The 20140-nt window shown below is 39.7% G+C and overlaps 3 protein-coding genes across 5 annotated transcripts; 2 read left to right on the plus strand and 1 right to left on the minus strand.

Moving 5' to 3' along the window:
* Positions 1-2720: 2720 nt before the first annotated feature.
* ndufa3 (NADH:ubiquinone oxidoreductase subunit A3) lies at positions 2721-5016 on the minus strand. The gene is made up of 4 exons (XM_044359583.1): positions 4931-5016; positions 4624-4698; positions 3003-3080; positions 2721-2914 (listed from the first exon to the last, which is right to left on the minus strand). The coding sequence occupies exons 1-4, from the start codon at positions 4971-4973 to the stop codon at positions 2823-2825; spliced, it is 288 nt and encodes a 95-aa protein (XP_044215518.1). The 5' UTR covers positions 4974-5016; the 3' UTR covers positions 2721-2822.
* tfpt (TCF3 (E2A) fusion partner) lies at positions 4998-10315 on the plus strand. The gene is made up of 7 exons (XM_044359582.1): positions 4998-5208; positions 5598-5699; positions 7878-8000; positions 8609-8679; positions 8774-8843; positions 9496-9654; positions 9870-10315. The coding sequence occupies exons 2-7, from the start codon at positions 5598-5600 to the stop codon at positions 9942-9944; spliced, it is 600 nt and encodes a 199-aa protein (XP_044215517.1). The 5' UTR covers positions 4998-5208; the 3' UTR covers positions 9945-10315.
* Positions 10316-11036: 721 nt separating this feature from the next.
* cnot3a (CCR4-NOT transcription complex, subunit 3a) lies at positions 11037-20079 on the plus strand. 3 transcript variants are annotated; one of them, XM_044359570.1, is made up of 18 exons: positions 11037-11186; positions 11830-11900; positions 12069-12136; positions 12234-12308; positions 12463-12552; positions 12676-12804; positions 13007-13102; positions 13245-13464; positions 13606-13739; positions 13936-13992; positions 14295-15225; positions 15355-15460; positions 15588-15729; positions 16605-16713; positions 17212-17407; positions 17732-17864; positions 18010-18135; positions 18260-20079. In XM_044359570.1, exons 2-18 carry the CDS (start codon positions 11876-11878, stop codon positions 18356-18358), a joined length of 2736 nt encoding a protein of 911 aa, XP_044215505.1. In that variant the 5' UTR covers positions 11037-11186; positions 11830-11875; the 3' UTR covers positions 18359-20079. The 3 variants fall into 3 exon arrangements, with proteins under 3 accessions (XP_044215505.1, XP_044215507.1, XP_044215506.1); XM_044359572.1 differs by having other exon boundaries at positions 16605-16704; XM_044359571.1 differs by lacking the exon at positions 11037-11186 and adding an exon at positions 11583-11607.
* Positions 20080-20140: the final 61 nt, after the last annotated feature.

The following is a 20140-nucleotide window of genomic DNA, read 5'->3' on the forward strand; positions in this document are numbered from 1 at the left end:
GTAAAGTTTTAAGGATGTGAGATCTCAGCGCTTAGTCTTTGGATTTGATTCTTGATTCCTTTTCGGTCCCAAATCTAAAGCTTAACAACACCTAGGCTAGTTAATTCTTTTAGCTGCTTGTTTACCAAACAGACTGAGCAGAATCTTCAAGAGAGACGTGAAAGCCAGGACGGACGAGAGGATGGAGTTTTTATTGGGGAAATGTACTTATGAAAGTGATGAAGAAGGCATAAAGGAAAGTTGACCAACGTCTGAGCAAGTGTTCATGGTAAACTAGAGATATCCAAAGTAAATCTGTAGCTCTGTAGGCAAGAAAACTGCAGTTTAAAGGTGAACTTTTGTATTTGTGCAAACTGACACTGTTTATGTTCCTCCTGTGCTCTTAACTGCCTTGAGTTGCTGTGATTTTTTTTTTTTTTTAGCATCTTGAAGATTCAAGATGTCACCCACAAGGGTTGTAGTATATTGTTTCTAACAGCACATGTATTACTTTGATTAGTTTGGCATCATTAGTAAAGATAAAGATAATGCTTATTCATGCTTGTAAATAGTGCTTACACATTTGTAATTGTATGTTATTTGACTTTTAAAAACATGCTGATAGTATTTCACTTTGGTAGAACCATTTTGACTTCAGGCAGAAGCAGTAAACCTCTAAATCGTTTGACAGTGACATCAATTTTTTCTCCTAAATATGGGAACAAACAGGAAGAGAGACCTTGTACATAATGGCACAGTAAAGGCAAAATGAAATAATTTTAGCCTTTGCAGGTTTGAATGTTTTAAATAGTTATATTGATTTACTCAGATTTAAATCTGTGAATGAAAGTAATTAGTGGCTGTTTAAGTGGCTGCCAGTAAAGTGTTCCTAGAGAGGATGACACTAAATAATATTGCCATGGACTGCATTAATGGAAAGTGTCCAAAAATGAGAGTGTAGAAAGTATTGAAAGAGAAGAACATTTTTAGAGATATGTATATATTTATGTATACTGAGAAACATATCTGAAATGTTAACCCCTTAACATCCACCCTTATTGAATTTTCACCTATTTGGCATACACAAATGAAAAAGCTTATAACAGAAGAACTGTAAGGCCATGATGCATGTATTAGGCTTCATTTGACAAGTAACATCTTCTAGTTTCTGGAAATGTGCTTGTTTAGCATGTGGCTAAAACAAACAAACCTACATCAGTTCAAATAAGGCTATAATGAGTCATATTTGCATAACAATAATTAGGACATGCTTTATGCCAGAACTATGCAGAACACCATATACCTTCTACATCTTGTCAACCTGTATAAAATTCCAGCCTTATCGGAGGTCGGGAGTTTTTAGTTTGTGGTGTCACTGGTGTCCCTGAACCTCTCCAATCATCTCCAATCGGTCAAATTGTGCCAATTGTTTTGACTCATTACTGTGTGATGCTACCGCTTACAACTGGCTTAAGCGGGTCGCCAGCGACCCAGTGGATGTTAGAAGGTTAAATATGTTCTTAGAGAAACATGGCAAACATGGCAATATGAACAAATTTACGGCAAATATTCATGATGTCTGTGGCATTTATAATTCCACGTCTACAGAATATTGTACACGTGTTCAGAAAGCACACTTAAAGACATGTAATGAAAGCATCATGAATATAATCACATTCAGATGCAGATGACAGACAGTACGTACAGAATTTGCTCAGTGGAACGCCAACGTACAAAACATTTTATTACTGCCTGTTTTCAATATCGGCACTGAGGACCAGAGCCTGTCTCAACTTCAAAACTCTTCTACCAAAGTGAAATATTATTTTAATATTGCACACCAATTTCCTTGTTTCTGTAAAGAAAAAAACAACAAATGCAGCGACATTAACAGACTGTCAGGCTGTTTTATGAATTGCATCAATATGAAATCCTGGTGACTGCAGATGATATTATATTATGATTTTGAATTCTGCTGAGGAAGACTTTGCTTAACTGAGATACTGGATACTGACATGCTGTGAAATAAAAGTTCTACGAAGGAAATGTTTCTCCACCGTTGCTGCATATGTGTATCCTGTAAAACAAGGTGAGCTTTCTGTATATATTTTAAATTCTGCGTTCACAGTTTCAACACAATATATATGTATGTAACACAGACAAAACGGGTGTTAAACGCCTGTGAACTGTAACAACTGGATCTTAATTTAAAGGCGTTCCATGCAGTACTGCTGTACATACGATTGAGCTACTTTTCCTACTGCAAGTAGAATAATGCTGCTAAGAAAATAAGGAATCTGATTTAAGCTTTGTCAAACTAAGCCTCTTCTAAAGTATCAGGGTTGTGTTCAAGATTAGTTTCAAAACCTTTCATGATCTGCTCTGGAAAAATCAAACAGAAATCTTAATCCGGAGTCTGTGACATGATGTTTGTTTCACATTTATGGGCGTCTCAGGGTGGACGTCAAAAAATGTCATAAAACTTCTAGAAAAAAATCTAATTTAACTTCAGACATTCAATAAAAGTTAAGGGACATTTATAGAAGTTACAATTTTGATCCACTTTTCCTTAAGTTTCAAAAAAATCTATGAAAACCTTTCATATTATATCTATAAAGTACTGTCAGACTAGAGATTATAATCCAAAAATTCTGAAGTTTTAATAGTCTTACATTATACTTAATTAAGTATTTAATCTAAATCTACTGAATGCACCCAAATCAAACAATGTGGCACAAATGTAGATTTAAATAGACAATCTTTATTGTGGGACGAGTGGAACAGCTCTGCAGACAGATATGGACAGGAGGAAGATCACAGGTATTGATTGTGAGAATGTGAAGTTATAGGTTTTTAAACCATTCGAGGTTGTTTCCTTTTGGTTCACATGGATGTGCGGGGACATCAGGCATGCTTCCATCATCTCGCACGGGGACTGCAGTGTGGAAATAAGGAAAAGCTTTAATATTTGACTGAAGAGGTATTAAAGCAGATGGTTAAAATAATCGGGCAGCAGTGTTTACCTGGGTAGTTGTATGGCACGGATGAATTTATCATCCCGGTATACTTTGTGATGGGGCTGATTAGTGGAAGAGCAGCACCTGAGGAAACATAAGGAAACAATACAAAGTTTTTTGACTTCATATACAATCCATCAACTACACATACAGTACATGTACTATATTGGTCATTTGAAGACAATTATCTACTTGACAGCAGCTCGTATACAAACAAAGACCAGAGGGAGCAAATATTCTGAAGTACAATGAGTTTTACAATCAATTTTAAGATTTTCCTGGCTGGACTTGCATAAGTTCCCAGCTGAACACTGACATGCGCTGGTACTGACCACCTCAACTGACCGCTCCAAAGGGTAGAAACCCCCCCCCCCCCCCAAAATGGTGCTTTTAGGCTCTAATCTATTGTAATCATATTCACTCCATTATACATTCTTTATGTTATCACCTGTAGTATTTATGTTGTCAAAGAGTTAACGTCTCATGCTGTGATTTTGGGAAAAGAAGCAAAACTTCTCATTCATTTGGACATAAGATAAGATAAGATGTATTTTATTGTAGCTGAGGGGAAATTTGTCTTGGGCTCAACTGTTGCATAAAGCTGCTTATTGAAATATACAAGGAATATACAATATAGGTAATTAATCTCCGTGTGTACAAGACACTGTACAGACACATACAAAATACTCTATCATACCCCCGGTACATAAAGTTTACACTATTCCTAAAATAATAGAACACCATGATCAGTGGTCAGTAAACTGGCAGAGCATATTTTAAATAATTAAAACAAGAACAAAACAGATGTGCAAAAGAGGCAAAGTCCATAAATTAGGCTAGATATCCAATTAAAAAATAGATTCACATTTCCAGGTGCTCAAATGAACACTGAAAGAGGTTTTCCTCACTTTTCCCTCCCTGTAATCATTCCTCCTGTTCATACTGACTATTATAAGAAAAATCCACAGTGTGTGTTTCCTTGGACAATGTTTCCCTGATGAGCTGTGGTGGTAGTTACAAAAAGAGGGACTCTGGCATTAAAAAGACTGTAATGTTGAAAGATATCTACTTGATTTGACTAATTTGGATGGCTGATAAACTTAAATACATTTTTGCACAAAGGCAAAACTGATGGCCAGGAATAACAGGAGGAATGTTTATGGCAAGAAAAACCTATTTCAGTGTTCATTTGTGCACCTGACTGTTGTTATAAGACAGACTTGAAAATTTGTGAATCTGCCCTTTAAATAAATAAACAAATATGATCTGAACTCTGAACCACAATCGTAATATAAGAATTTAGTGAATTATTAAATAGAGATAACTTTGACTTGTAATAGACTCATTTATATGTTGAATATATTATGTTCACGTTATAGTTTATGTATAAAACAAAGAATTTTGACTGAATTAAATGTATTTCAGCAAAGCAGCTGCTTGTGACCGTTTCTGCTCAATCTCATTTTATTGACTTTTGCTGTTGGTTGCAATAAATTTGTGCCAGTGTAGTGACATTAATATTTGCTTTACAGGCATTGACCACAGACCAAAGGATGTTGTTTTATCAATGCAGTCAATACTCTCTTTCACACATTTCTGAACTCCTGTAGGAGGTTTGGTGACTCACCTATCAGTCCAATAGCACAAGAGGCCAGAATAACAGGCTCCTTATTCCAGGCATTTTTCAGGAAAGCTCCGACTCCTGCAGGGAGAGAAGCAGGTTAAAATCAAACACACCTAGCTAACGTGTTAGCAACACATCCAAGGTCACATTTTTCTTTCTATTTCGACTGAATATCATTGTTTCAAAGTAACACTAAGATCTAGTCGGCGTAAAATCGAACAATTAAAGTATTTATTTATGCTATCTGGAGGTCATATTGACGCTAATTCCACCGGTTAGATGTACATAAGATGACAGAATATACACGTACCCGCCATGTTGTCTGTTGTAGTTTCAGCCGAGCTGGTGCTCATGGGAAATGTAGTAGCTTGTTACAGACGTACAATTCCTGCGCCCGTCGCATATAAACATTAGTTTACCGACTCGAGTGTGAAGGAAGAGCTGCTTTTGCTCGCATTTCCTTTGATTTATGTCATGTATTATGTCAGTAAACGCTGCTAGCTGACCTGACTGAAGACTGTTAGTCAATCTGTGTTGCAGCGGTGCTTTGAAATCAGAAGAAACAGCTGCTATTGATCACCAATAAATGTAAGTACTTGTATATTGATAGCTTGTTGGCTACTATAATGATACCATAGGCTTTATCTAATGATTGTTTTTATTAGTACTGTAATTTATTATAAACGTCAATGATGTTTGAAAATGTCAACCTACAGTCGAAAGTGACACATTCAATTCTGTAAATGTGTCTAAAGTTCAGTTTATGTAAAATCAATTCCTCACATTTGTGTAGCTTTACACACTGTGATGGTGTGTGCTTGATACCATTAAATTGGTATCGTTTTTCAGTTGAATTATATCATTTTTGCACCACAAGTATGTTAAACTTGTACCTACACAAACTGTATGTGCAAGAATGATTTTGCAGAAATGTCTACTAATAACAAATCATCCTCTCTCCATCTCTTACTCTCCAGATGATGGAGGATTTCTCTGGTTTGGCCCTGCCTCCACTGTTTGGAGGACACATCCTGGAGGCAGAGCTGGAGCCAGGTGGTGTGGAGCTGGGACCTGGAGAGGTAACGTTAATGATCACGGTAACAGTCTCGGTATCAGCAATGTTGATGTGAGTCAGAGAGGTGAGCTGACCAGTGCTCCCTGTGTCACAAGATCATCAAAAGAAATGTCAAAATCTGTGTGTTGAAATTTGAGCTATTTAATAACTAAATCTACTCTCTTCTGAACAGATCTGCAAACACAGATCCATGAAATGAAATCCAAGCTGCCTTTAAATTGCTGTGTCATATCTGAAATTAGATAATATCAGCCAGTATATTAGTCTGGCCAATTTATCAGTCGGGCGCTAATCATGAATCTTAACTTACAAAGAGAAGAGTTAAGGATTTTGCATCTTAATATATACTCACCAACCACTTTATTAGGAACACTTGTACAATCTAATGCAATCCAATACAACAGCTCTGCCATAAATTTTACTTCTACTAAGCTTATACATTTTCAGTTTTTGTTGGCATTGTCAGAAAGGTGATAATTCTACTTTATGTTTATTATTGAGATCATAGTGGGTGGTGGTGTGCTTGAGTGTATTATATTGAAAAGTGTTCCTAATGTTTTGCCCCCCTCATGTATGTTAATGGAGTGGACAAAATTCAGTAGAATTATCACCTTTCTGACAAGGTCAGCAAAAACTGAAAACATATAAGCTACATCAAAGTATAATTTATGGCACAGCTGTTGTATTGGTTCGCATTAGATTGCACAGATTACACTATTAAAGTGCTCTCTGGGTGTATGTAGACTTAAAAATAAAGGTTGTTAGCTTGCTTGCTTAATAATAAAGATTGGCACTTAACTTCCAAACCTCTTCATATTGGCAGCGTGGAATTTTGTGGAAAAAGTAGGGAAAACTCAGAAGTGGAATGGCAGCATCAGATAACAAAATGTTAGGACAAATAATTAAACATTGTTTTATGAAAGAAAGTGTCTCTGACTTTCGCCACTTAATATTGAATTGGAACACTTATAAATGGATTAAATGGTGAAAAGCCATCAGTTGTAGACAACCTGGAGTAGGAACATTTAAAATTGGTTTCTGGCTGTCTTTCTTGTTTTATTCTGAATCTAAGTTTAAAGGAGGGTGTTCGTGTTACAGTGTTGAAGGCTGCAAATGTTCTTCCTTTACCCAAAAACCAGAAGGAAACATTCACATATCAGCATTCTTCCTGTTCTCAGTAAATTAATGCAAATATGCGGTTTTACACAATTTTTTTTGTGAACAAACTAAACTCTGAATTCCAGCGTTCATATAAAGCGTTTCTCTCTATGAGCAGAGCTTTAATGCAGATGACCGATCAGTTGCTGAGTGATGCAGACAGGAACAGAATGGTTGGTGCTGTCCTACTTGATTTCAGCGCTGCATCAGTAATCTGGTCAAGTGCTGCCAAAAAAGAGCTGGATAAGCTTCAATTAGAGCAGAACAGAGCAGCACAACTCGCTGCTCAGCAAGAGTAAGTAGAGATGAAATGCACACTGATCTTTCAGGGCTGAAAGTTGGTGAAGATGTAACTTTGTTTAGAAACATTGTAGTTTTTAAACAACTATTATTATTATTATTATTCCCCCTCAAAAATGTAGGTTTTCTTTAATTTCTTTGCAATATTTGTTGAAATGAACTGAGATTATTATTGTTTTACTTGTCAACCCATATAAATTGTTCGATTTTAAAGTTTTGTATGTGTTTTGTATGTTTTTGATGTAATTTTATTGTTGGTGATTTTGCTTTATTAACTATATTGTTTTGTGTGTGTTGTTTAAGTGCAAACATTGTTGATTATATGTATTATCTCTAAATATAGATCCCAGGAAGAGTGTCCAAATAAACAACAAACAATACTGTACCTGTTATCCAAAACATTTTAATTCATATTTTCTTGTATCTTGAACTCTTGAAAGTAAGATAGTATGTAGTTTGGTGAATGGAACAAGTCAAAGTGGAGTTTTTAACCAACATGGTATACATGCACATTACTAACAGACATTGTGGTTAAAACAACCTATATAATGACATCATGAACATGCCAGATATATAGTTGTAATGTTTTTTCAATGAAATCAAATAATATTACTACAATATGAAGCAACACACTGTTTATTGTAATCGATTCAACAACTGAAGTTTCCTTTTGTCCCATTTGAAATACCACACAGAAACATTTGGGGTTTTTTTTATTCTGCAGGTTGAACTGGGCCCAGGAGGCAACGAACTGCTGGAGAGTACAACACAGGAGGATGAAGAGAGAAGAGTTCTTGATAAGAGGAAATATCTGGCTCTGAGTAGAAGATGCAAAGAGATTGAACAGGTGTGTTTCCGTGAGCTTGCATGTGTGTGCATGTCTGTGGGTTATTTTGCACATTCTTCCTGCCAGTGTGAGTTATGAAATGGTTAAGCAGTTACTGCATAACTGGTTCATCATCATATATCATTTAGTGCCTTAACTCCCTCATAATGTTTGAGGATACATTAATACGTTTTAAACTGATACCAAAATCTGATATATTTCCATTCCTGTAAGCCAATAATAATTCATTTTAATGAAGATACTTGATACTTTCTCCTGATACTGTTACTTTTTTCACAGTTGTATTAAGTGATGTTCTCCTAGGGAAGAAAAATCCTGTAAATTTCAATTCTGCAGTTGACAGCAGTGAAATATTGGATGATATGAGCCTTTTTTTTAAAATAACTTTTCCTTCAGCATTCCATACATAAAGTACAGTTTTGATGCAATTACACTTTGGTTGGGAGGCAGGAGCGAAAGGGGCAAGGCTGGGGAGTATATGTATAGTGTGATTATGTGTAAAATGTATGAGGAAGGGCCGATAGTGACAGTATAATGATATGTCAGTGCATCTGTAATAATTTCCATCCTCACAGCTGTGTAATCAATGCCATACATGTTCTGATCAGGTGAATCAGAAGATCCTCGGTCGCCTTCACCAAGTACAAAGAATTACACGACGCTTGAAGAAAGAGAGACGGTAGTAAAATCCATTACTCTATCTCCACCTAATGTACATTTTCTGAAATGCTTCCCAGCGGACGGCCAGCCTCAAGATTCTGTTGATCTTACAGGTTCCTCATGAAGACTCTTGATGCACATGGGGACGACTACAGAAACGCACAGCTCACCATCCTGCTTGAGGTGAGAGTTAGACGCCTGTATGTGGCACATTTAAAAGAAGAAAAGATCACACTTATCAGCTCAGTATTTGAAAAATGGCTCAAACATTTTTTTTTACAGTCTTCTATGCCACAATACTAGTAGTGGGATGAGAGAAAATGTGTCCAGTAGACACCACTGGTCATCTCTGGTGCTATTGATCTGTCAGTCTGCCAACAGATCATGTTTTTATGACCTTTTAGGATCCTTGGAATACAGGTTTATTTCTGCATCATTAAAATCCAGACCCTGATTGATTGGAATATGCAGCATTTGAGCACAATATAAACTAAAATTAATAAGGTATTTAATCTAGATTTTGACACATGATCGCTCTGTTTTAGAGAGGCATTAATACTTAATCATAAAGTAATAATAGTGTGTGTGTGTGTGTGTGTGTGTGTGTGTGTGTGTGTGTGTGTGTGTGTGTGTGTGTGTGTGTGTGTGTGTGTGTGTGTCGGGGGTGCCTGCTTTTTAATCCAGCAATGCAATTCACTCAAGTGCTTCGAACAAGCCTGTCTGCTGTTTTGTTTGATGTACAATAATAATAAATGTTCTCAAGCTCACTACATGCCATTACAATTTTTTTATTTTTTTTCCCTGCTCTTTTTTTCTTTCTTTTTTTTTTTTTCAGGATGAGCCTGGAGCCCATTTAGATCCTGCTGCTGGAGCAGAGGACGACCGGCTCAACGGCGTATCTGGTTCCACCTCATCTGCAGCTTTGCATCATGCTGCCGGGCCAAAGAAGAGGAGGCATCGAATACCAAGGCAAGAAAAGGATAAAGACCAACAGGTAGGTGAAAAATTCTACTGCACTGCTGTTGTCTGTTTTGTGGTTATCAGTCGTGTGCGTGAATAAGATTGATCAGTTTCTTGCAATGTGCTCTGTGTGTAATTAATGTGTAGTTGTGGATGGTTTAAAATGCAGACAAGTGTCACTGATCTTAGTATTCAGACTGTGTAGAATAATTGATTTTCTGTTAACGGAGTTTCTGCTTCTTTTCCCAGACTGAACCAGACATGTCAGTGTTGGCAGAGACGCAATTTGGAGAAATGCCAAGCCCAACCTCTCTGTCTCACTGACCATTGCTCATCCCTGGATATGATGAAATATAAAGGAGTGTCCAGTTGCTTTAACTGTTCAGTGAATATGCTGCCTCTGTTCAGCTGGGGTTTGCACTGTATGAAGTTTTACTCGACCAATGTGAACACATTGAATTCATGTAAAATGAGATACTAGTTACCTGGTACATACATATAGTATATTGTGTATATATTCTGCTGTTTTGATATTTTGTACTGAGAGTTGATGACATCACATAATTATGATTAGTAGCAAACTGTGACAACTTTGTTTGATAAAGACTTGGCAGCCCAGATGCACTGATAATATGGTAGCAAACTTGTGTTATGAACGGCTTTCATCACAATACATTCCTGGATATTTTTCATGATTTCATGGTTCATGGTTTGATCATTATCAGTGTTTTCAAAGTATTACAGATGGCTCCTTGGTTCTTAGGCTGTAAAATGAAATGTTTCACTTTTAGAAGTGTTAAGAAAGGGCTGGTATATGTACACACACAAACACATGCATTTTACAGCTTTAATTCATGTTCATGTTTTATTCATGTAAACAATAACTCAGTCGGGCACAAGTGTTTTTATCATGTTTCTATACCAGAATTTAAAGTACGCAACAACTAAAATGTTTCAGTTTAATGGCAGAAATAAAAAAGCAGTGTGTCTATAGATAAAGTTTCTTTAATTTGATTTTTTAATAAATGATGCAAGATTTTTTTTTCTTTTGCTTGAGCTTTTAGCCTCATCTCATGTCTTTCCTCAGATGATGGAGTTTGCTCAGTTGTCATGGAGATCAGTTTCCCCAAGTTATCAAAATGAATGAATAAATATCAATATCTATCTAAGGGGAAAAAAGCATGGTTATATCCAAATAACGAGGTTAGGAGCTAATGAACTCCATCACTTATTTTCATAAAAGCAGTTAGTAGAAATGTGTGACTTCAGAGGCAGTTTTTGGTTTTGTGTCAATCAAAATTCATCACGCCGCTGAGCCAATGGCCGGCCCGCATTCCAGCGGATGTTTGCCAGTGACGGGCGGGAGGTTTGTCCAATCGGATCTCGCAGGCTGGATTTAGGGCGGGTGCTGGACGCGGAGGTGGGATTTAGCTACCGTCCATCTTCAGCTACATTACAGTGAGCGAGCTTGTCGAAAAGAAAACACAATTTTGGAAGTAAAGAAGACTTTCTGGAATTAGTTTTGGCTGTAATTGAAAAAAAGACAAACGAAAGCCCATATCCTAGGTAAATGTCGTAAACAAGTATGAATCTAGATGCTCGGGTTGACCCAGTTTCCCTTTTTCCTAAATTTGGCTAGCTGGCTAGCTAAGCTGGCTAGCTAGCATTTTATGCATTAGCTAGCCAGACAGTTAAGACATTAGCTAGCAGGTTTACGATTTTGAACGGTTTCTGGTATATTGTGCCTTTCACAATGCAAAACCACCATATAAAAGCTATACTGGACCCCCCAAAATAACGCTGCATGAATATGAACTCTATCCACCAACATGCTCCGTGGTTGTTGTTTTGAAACGGGCCAGTTAGTGACCGAGCGAGGTGGACGAGCTAAGCAACTGGCTACTATTGATGTTAGCTCAGTATCGTTAGCTGGCTAGGTGGCTAATTTTAGCTGACAAACATGTCAAGATCAGCTACGTTTACAAAGGTACGACGATAGACGGAACAGGTCGTGCAGTTGTCCCGGTTGAAAGTGTCTTTAAATCGTGAAAATGCATCGTTATTTGTGCTGCTAACGTTTAACATGGCAGCTAGCCTGAGTAAACGTTAGTTCAACTCTGGAAGACTATGCGCTGATTCCTCTGCTGAAGGGGTTTGTGTTGTGTGTCTGAACTATGTGGCGATAAACGTGTTGTATTTTTTCACATAGCTAACTTTGTGACAGACGGAATGTGGACATTGTCGTAGTCAGAGCCATGGCTGACAAGAGAAAACTTCAAGGTAAGACTTTAGTGAAACTGTCGTCAGTAATGTTGTACAGGATTCATCATGATGTCCAACCTGGTATCTTCATCTAGCAGCATGATTTTGTGAGGTTTTGGTTTAAGATATTTGCTGTTGCATGAATGTATGAACAGTGATGCTGGAGATTTTCTTTCACATCCACAGGCGAGATCGATAGATGTTTGAAAAAAGTAGCTGAAGGTGTAGAACAGTTTGACGATATCTGGCAAAAGGTGAGAGACTCTTGTTTTCTACATATGTTTTTCCTATTTTCTTTGAAAACCTGATGTGTGGAACATTAGTTATATCATATATCTATTTGCATTTTAGCTCCACAATGCAGCCAATGCAAACCAGAAGGAAAAATATGAGGCTGACCTCAAGAAAGAGATTAAAAAGTTACAGGTAAGACAAGTTAACAGAGCAGTCAAAACAATTACAAGTAAGAGAAGTTAACAAGCCACACATTTCCTTTCACAACATTTACTTTATCTGCACAGTTACTCAACAAGGTGCATGTTTGCAATATGAAATTAGTTTCGTCTCTTCTCTTTTCCAGCGATTGAGAGATCAGATAAAAACATGGGTGGCCTCGAACGAGATCAAAGACAAAAGGCAGCTAGTCGAGAATCGCAAACTTATCGAGACGGTACGGCTCTCCATTATTCACTTCTTTTACTTTTCTGTAAAATGTAACTGGAGGACATTGTCACATCAAAACATTTGACTTAATAAGGTTGTGTATGTGTGTGATTTTTCTTTCTTTCCTCAGCAAATGGAGCGATTCAAAATAGTGGAGCGTGAAACAAAAACAAAAGCGTACTCTAAAGAAGGCTTGGGGCTTGCTCAGAAGGTTGATCCAGCTCAGAGGGAAAAGGAGGAAACGGGACAGTGGCTAACAGTAATATATCCACTATTATCTACACCTGTTGTACATTTTAGTTGCCCAATTTTCTCTAAATAGCCTTTTCCTCGCACCAGTTGACCACAAAACATGTGCAATTTGTGAAAACTAATCAGAACTTATTAATTGGGGATTTTTAAATTTGATTTGATGGAAAACATTAATGCTCTTTTTTTTCTGACCTCCTTTTCACCCTCAGAACACGATAGACACTCTAAATATGCAGGTGGATCAATTTGAAAGTGAGGTGGAGTCTCTCTCAGTTCAGACACGAAAGAAGAAGGGTGATAAAGACGTGAGTCCTCTCTTTTTCTTTCCACACACATTTAATTCTACACCCTCCATAGAAATTCTGTCATTCTTGTGTAAATCTAGTAGAAGAGTTTTCACTGAAATGCTTGTCAAAACTACACTCTTGTCATCTTTCTGTCATGCAGAAACAAGATCGCATTGAGGAGCTCAAGCGGTTGATCGAGAGGCATAGATTCCACATTCGTATGTTGGAGACCATTTTACGAATGCTGGACAATGACTCTGTGCCAGTGGATTCAATTCAGAAGATCAAGGATGACGTTGAGTACTACATTGATTCCTCCCAAGACCCTGACTTTGAGGAGAACGAGTTCCTGTATGACGACTTAGACCTGGAAGACATCCGTGAGTAGAACATGAAGTAGTGTTTGGGTGTTAAGAGAATTGTGCTATGATGTCACAGGGATCTTTTAACATCTGAACGCAGCGTTAAGGTTAAAATTATCTGATCTCAACACTTGTCTCTCTTCTGTCGTTCTCTTGTAGCCGCAGCGTTAGTTGCGACTTCTCCATCATGTCAGGGCAACGTGGAAGATGAGATGTATCTCCACTCCAGCAGCACTCCCACTTCCACCACCTCCTCTTCACCCATTCCTCCATCCCCGGCCACTTGCACTGCTGTAAGTTCTTGTATTTGTATCATTAAAAGTTCCAGGATGCTGCACACAAAAAAGTACATTCTGATTTAATTTTTCTTTTTAAAGTTCACATTTAGTTAACCTTTCTACAAGTCCCATTGTGTTGTAATCCACTGGTTAAAATGCTGAATCAACATTTGAAAAGTGGATTGTTACATCAAGGTATCTCCTCCTATAGGAGAACTCAGAGGACGATAAGAAAAGGGGACGGTCGACAGACAGTGAAGTTAGTCAGGTGAGAGGCTCTCAACTGCTCTTTGTCAGTAGGTGAACAGTTGAGCATCATGCTCTTCACCCCTGGTCCTGGAGAGTCACGGTGGCTGAAGGGTTTCAGCCTCTCAGGTGCTGAAAATGAACCACCTCTCTCTCTATGGGACCACGGTTGGAGGCTTCTGATTTGGTTGTATAATCTTCTGCATATGTGGACCTCCATAGTTCATAGTCAACTTTGCTCAATATTCAGTTTGTACATTTGTGCAGTTTCCCTCTGGACAGTTTCATCTGAAATGCCTCTCTCTGATGCCTTTGCATTTTCAGTCACCGGTGAAGAACGGCACCCCATCCTTGCTGTCTTCCTTCTCTTCCTCCACCACTTCTGGGTCCTCCTCATCCTCGTCCCTCGTGTCCATGGCGAGCGTGGTAGGAGGCATCCCTGCAGTTCCCACAAGCAGCAGTCTTATAGGAAGCTTCAGCAGTGCGGTGCAGCAACATCAGCATCAACCTGCACAACAGCAGCAACAACCTCAGCCACCAAACCAACCGCAGCAGCCACAACAGCAGCCACCTCAGACAAAACCCTCTGTCCCCTCAAACAACACCCCCAGCCCGCCCAGCAACCCGCTTCTCCCGGCCTCCACTGCCCCCCCTCTCCCTACGCCCAGCACACCCATTTCATCAGCTCCCAACTCTCAGTCTCAGCCCACATCTGGGCCCACCCCTGCATCCAGTTTGGGACTTGGGTCGGGGCTGGGTTTGAGCAAAGTTGGCATGACGGGGACCAGCAGTGCCAACCAAATGTCTGGTTTAGGCCTTGGTGGCCACCACTCTCCTCTAAACACAATGGCAGGGCTCATTTCAGGGTCCACACCTGCCCCTTACGCTCAGGCAGCAGCATCAGGAGGCTTGGGTTTGAGCAGCATCACCCAGTCCAGCATTTCAGTGGAGAGCAGCACTTCCATCCCCACCTCTGGCTCCAGTGGAGTCACCACCAATGGGGCGGGGACTGGGCTCGGTTTGCTAGGTTCCAGCCCGGCCCACAGTTCTCTGAGTGGGAGCATCCTGGGTCTGGTTCCTGGGCAAAATGTGTCCCCCGTCGCCTCTCAGGTGCCACCTAGTTCTGTCAGCGCTACCCCCGGAGTGATTGGCATGATGGGAGGCAACGGAGGGAACGTCGGAGTGGTTGGAGGAGTAGGGGTGAACGCTGCTCCTGCTAGACCGCCGAGTGGACTGAAGCAAAATGGAAGCACAAGTACGTTACGTTCTTTTTGTCTCTGTTTTTCTGTGAACTTTCTGTTTCACTTTATTTTATGTAAACCAGAAGCAAATTCTCTGTATAAAGAGATTTTCTTCTGTCAACTTCTCCCTCACCTGCCCTCAGGTTACAGTGCCGTAGTGGCAGAGAGTTCCACAGAATCAGCTCTAAGCACACCGAGCCAGTCACAAAGCAGCCAACCCTCATCTCTCAGTTCTTCAACCAGTCAGCCGTAAGTTGTTTTTTTTTTGTTGTTTTGTTTTTGTTTTTTAGTTCACTTTATCTGCATGCTTCTTCTCATTCCTTACATGATTATTCCTAACTTTGTCTCTCTGTTGTTCCCACTCCACCTGGCGCAGGATGGACAATGGTCCCAGTTTAATCAGCTCTATCACCCTGCCTCCCAGTTCTCCGTCCCCCTCGTTCTCAGACAGCACACCTGGAGGAGGGAGTCTTCTCAACGGGCCCCACTCCTACACACAGGCCTCCGAGGGCCTCAAGGTGAGCCAAGCCGAGGTGCGGGACCGTAGCGGGGCTAAGAAAGTGCGGTCAGAGCCACTTAATGGTCTGATTGAGTGGCTGGAATTTCCCATGTGAACCAGTGAGATTATAACCAGCAGGCTGTTAAATTTACCACACGGAGAGATTGTCAGACAAGACAAGTGATTAAGAATGAGAGAAAGATGCCTTGTTGTTTACTGATAAGATCTGCCAATGATTGAGCAGTATGAATATTAAAGCATGCAGCATCCCATCTGGTTATTTCCTTCATGTAGTAATTCCCAAGTTCACTCTAATAATGATTCAGACAACTGGATTATTTTTACATTATCAAGTGACTAAACTGACATTAGACATTTTCAAGTTACCTTTGCTTGGTCCATAACTTCAGAATGTCAATATATTCATCTGAAAATAGCACTATTACAATTTCCCTGGCTGCCCACAAACTTCTGTTCTCAGAGGCTACATTCATACCAAATACAGAAGCCCACACTTACCCAACTATACAATCCCAAAAAAATCGCTGCTTGCCAAGATATATTTGGACTGCGATATGTCCATTTCTTGTTCACTTTACAAAGAAAAAGAGGAAAGCAGTGTTGGACGGGTGTCTAAGTGTAAGGCAGCCTGCAAACATACAGTAGCTGTGAGTGAATTGTGTCTCTTTTGAACACATTGCTCCGTGTATCCATTACCTGCCTTGTAGAGTTTAAAACCTTTAGTTGTAATAGTTGGTTTCCATAAATAATTTACTCTTCCTTTCACTGTTAAATGCTCATAACCGTCAAAAGGTTCCCCTCTCTATTCCCAACTTAATTTGAGCTCATCAGCCACTCTGTCCTCACACTGTCTCCATCCTCTTCCCTCATCAGGCTCCTGAGCCTCTCAGTTCACTGAAGGCGATGGCTGAGAGGGCAGCACTGGGATCAGGCCTGGACGGAGAGATTTCCAACCTGCACCTAAGAGACAGAGGTCGGAACGGTCAGACATTATTTCTACACTGTAAACCCCCGACGTCACTTGTACAATTAATAATTACAGAGAAGGAGGAGATGTACCACTATACTACGTTTTGAATAAATAGTGAACCAAATACAGTCAGTTGCAGATGATGCAAATGTGCTCATAGTAGCAGATTATAGTGAGGTCAAAGGTCAAAACACTCATACAGTGTGGAAATTATTAATTAATAAGCCAACTGACAGGTTTAATGTCATTCATTAAGTAAAAACTCTGAACATGAGCTGCATCTTTTTGTGATTTGCTGGACTAAGTGAGCAAGTTTAAGACATCACCTTTGATTCTGCTAATCTATGATCACCATTCATAGTTATTTTTTTTTAGCTTTTTTATGAACTCAAAGCATAAACATATTTCCTTTAAGAAGAAGAAGCAACATTAGAATGGACAGAGGAAGTGAGATGATGTCTGTATTTCTTTAATTGACACAATCCTTTTACTTTTTCGTCCCCCCTGTAGACATCTTCTCCTCATCTGCAGCGCCCGGCACACCCGCCGCCCCTCAGCCGTCCGTGTCGGAAGTCAGCATCCCCCCCTCGCTCGGGGTCTGTCCACTGGGCCCAACCCCCCTCCCCAAAGACCAGCTCTACCAGCAGGCCATGCAGGAGTCCGCGTGGACACACATGCCGCACCCCTCCGACTCCGAGAGGATCAGGTGAGGGCGCCAGATTGTTCACAAAAGATCTTTTTATGCTTTTTTTAAATTGGTATAAATAGTTTCAGAAAATCACAACAACAATTAATAACAAAACAATAACACTTTGTATCTTGATGTATAAACCTTGTTTACGGATCCTGGGCAACTAAAAGTCTTCTATCATCTATAATTTACAGAAATTCTTCATTTATCTTCATCATCTTATAATTACTGATTGAATTAATTTGAACTGTGAGATCGATTTATATGTGGATTGCACAAAGAGGCCTTAATGAATTGTTTCTGATGGATTTGTAACTGTCTGTGCTTCTCGTCCTAAAGGCAATACCTGATGAGGAATCCATGTCCCACCTTGCCCTTCCATCATCAGATACCGCCGCACCACTCTGACTCCATAGAGTTCTACCAGAGACTGTCTACAGAAACTCTGTTTTTCATCTTCTACTACCTGGAGGTAATCATGCGCCCACTCAACTCACCCGCTCCGCATTTTCTCCCCTGTCGACCCTTCTTTTACGTCTCCCTTCTGCCTTTTTCTCCCACGATGTGCCGAAGTCTTTGTTCTAAGCTTAATGGTTTCTTTGACCTCCCTCTCTCAGGGAACCAAGGCTCAGTATCTGTCTGCCAAGGCTCTGAAGAAGCAGTCATGGAGGTTTCACACCAAGTACATGATGTGGTTCCAGAGGCACGAGGAGCCCAAGACTATCACTGATGAGTTTGAACAGGTGCAGCTTCACCACAGTTTCCATTGACACATCTAAAGTTAGAAACTGGGCACTTAATATATTATATTGATTTGTGTTTGCAGTGTATTAATGATTTGTTCTCTCCGCTCTGCTGCTCCCTCAGGGCACTTACATTTACTTTGATTATGAGAAATGGGGCCAGCGGAAGAAGGAGGGGTTCACCTTCGAGTACAGGTACCTCGAAGACAGAGACCTGCAGTGACGGACAAAGGGCCGCGAAAAGGACAGAGAGAGACAAAATGTGCTGCTGTTGACATTCCGAGACTGAACTCCAAACTGTGGATAGAGATTGTGATGTGTAGTAGAGACCCTCTCCGGAAATGGAGACAGGTGTCTGTATAGGCTGCATCTCATGTGAAGCCCTCGCTGCTCATGTGGCGCCTTGCTTTTGACAAAAAAACGCCCCATGGGCCTGATCAAAGGCAGCGCGCTGCATGAGCTGAGAGGGCTCTCATTAGAGATCTGCGTTTGTGCCTGTCTGTGTGCACACTCAGTATGTGGCATTAGGAAAGCCTACCCCATGCATGTTTCTCATGTTTTGTTTTCTTTTTCCGTTTCAACAAGATTCTCTGTACCACCTACCCAACATGAGCCTGGAAGCCTTTGACTTGACACAAAACGAAACCTTGGATTTGATTGTTAAGTAAACTGCCCATCTTGTATTTACTGTAATTTGGTGGTTTAGAATGGGGAAGTACAGTGGACATTTAGTCATGGTGTGTAGGAATGGCTTCTTTTAAGACCCGATGATGCCTGTTGAAAATGGTCACTATTAGAGATAGTGAGCGGTTATCAATAGTTTTATTGATATTGTCTTGGTCGATTTAAAACGCTGATTGAGAGTGACCACAGGGCCTCTCCCTGTGACAGGGAAAGAGTCCTTATTGGACATGGATTAAATTGCTATGCAATTGAACTGGTCTCTGACTCCCTCTCTTTACCAATAAAATGTTTTTAAGTTAACCTGTCAAAGAAAATGCATTATTATGGCGCATTCATGTTTGTGAGAAATTAATAAACTTGTAAAATAAATCTTAAAAATAGGGTTTGAGAAGTTAATCAATTTGATGTTTGATTCTTACACCGCTGAGGAATTCTCATCCTCCTCAATGTAAAAGGCCACGCTGAGCATAGTGAATGTATCTGTGCCCAAATTCCTTCGACAGAACACGAATCACCTCTTAATTAATCTCAAAGTACACAGATAGCATTAGATAAGTTCTGTTTGAGTCAACTTCCCACTTTTAGTTAAGGTTTTATTGTTTTGATGTCAACCTAAAAGTCCACCGTGTTGAATTTACCACCTGATATTTTAAGTGAAAACCCTATACAGTGAATGTGCACTGAAACTGTTTACATGTAGAGTGACAAATACAGAAATCCTAAAAATTCTGGTGGTAGATTTAACTCGTGGGTGGAGTAAGAAATGTCTCGTCTGCCGTGGTTGTTCATGTGCTACCTGAAGAACAATAAGATTTACACTGGTGATCTGGTTTTTAATCAGACGCGGGGACAGATCCCATCTTTTCCTGGCGGTTTGAATGGGAAGAGTGTTATGTGACCTGAATCAGATTTTTTCCCATTCAAAACAACCATGAAAACTTTGATCTGTTTCTGCAGTTGCAATTTCATGTTTTGTGTAAATTCAGCTCTTGATTAGGCTTTCTTTTGGGAGGGAAACGGGGGGGGGTTGAGGATGTGAAAAAGGAAAATACTGCAAAGCTACGAGAGATTTGCCTTTTATAGATTCTATTTTTTGGGGCTTTTAAGGTTTTCTGAAAGGGAAGGTCAGTTAAGAAATTGCTAAAATGTGAATTTCAAGACGTATTTACAACTTTTTCTCATCACAGTTCTGCATGGGAGATGTCATAACGGGGTTATAAACAGGATTGTAAAATTTCAATAAATACTTTTAAGAAATTACAAGGCAGTGTGTGTTGTAAAGTCCTATTATTGCTACATTACATGTGGATAAACTTTAACT

Source organism: Thunnus albacares, chromosome 8, assembly GCF_914725855.1.
Source record: "Thunnus albacares chromosome 8, fThuAlb1.1, whole genome shotgun sequence".
Lineage (NCBI taxonomy): Eukaryota > Metazoa > Chordata > Actinopteri > Scombriformes > Scombridae > Thunnus > Thunnus albacares.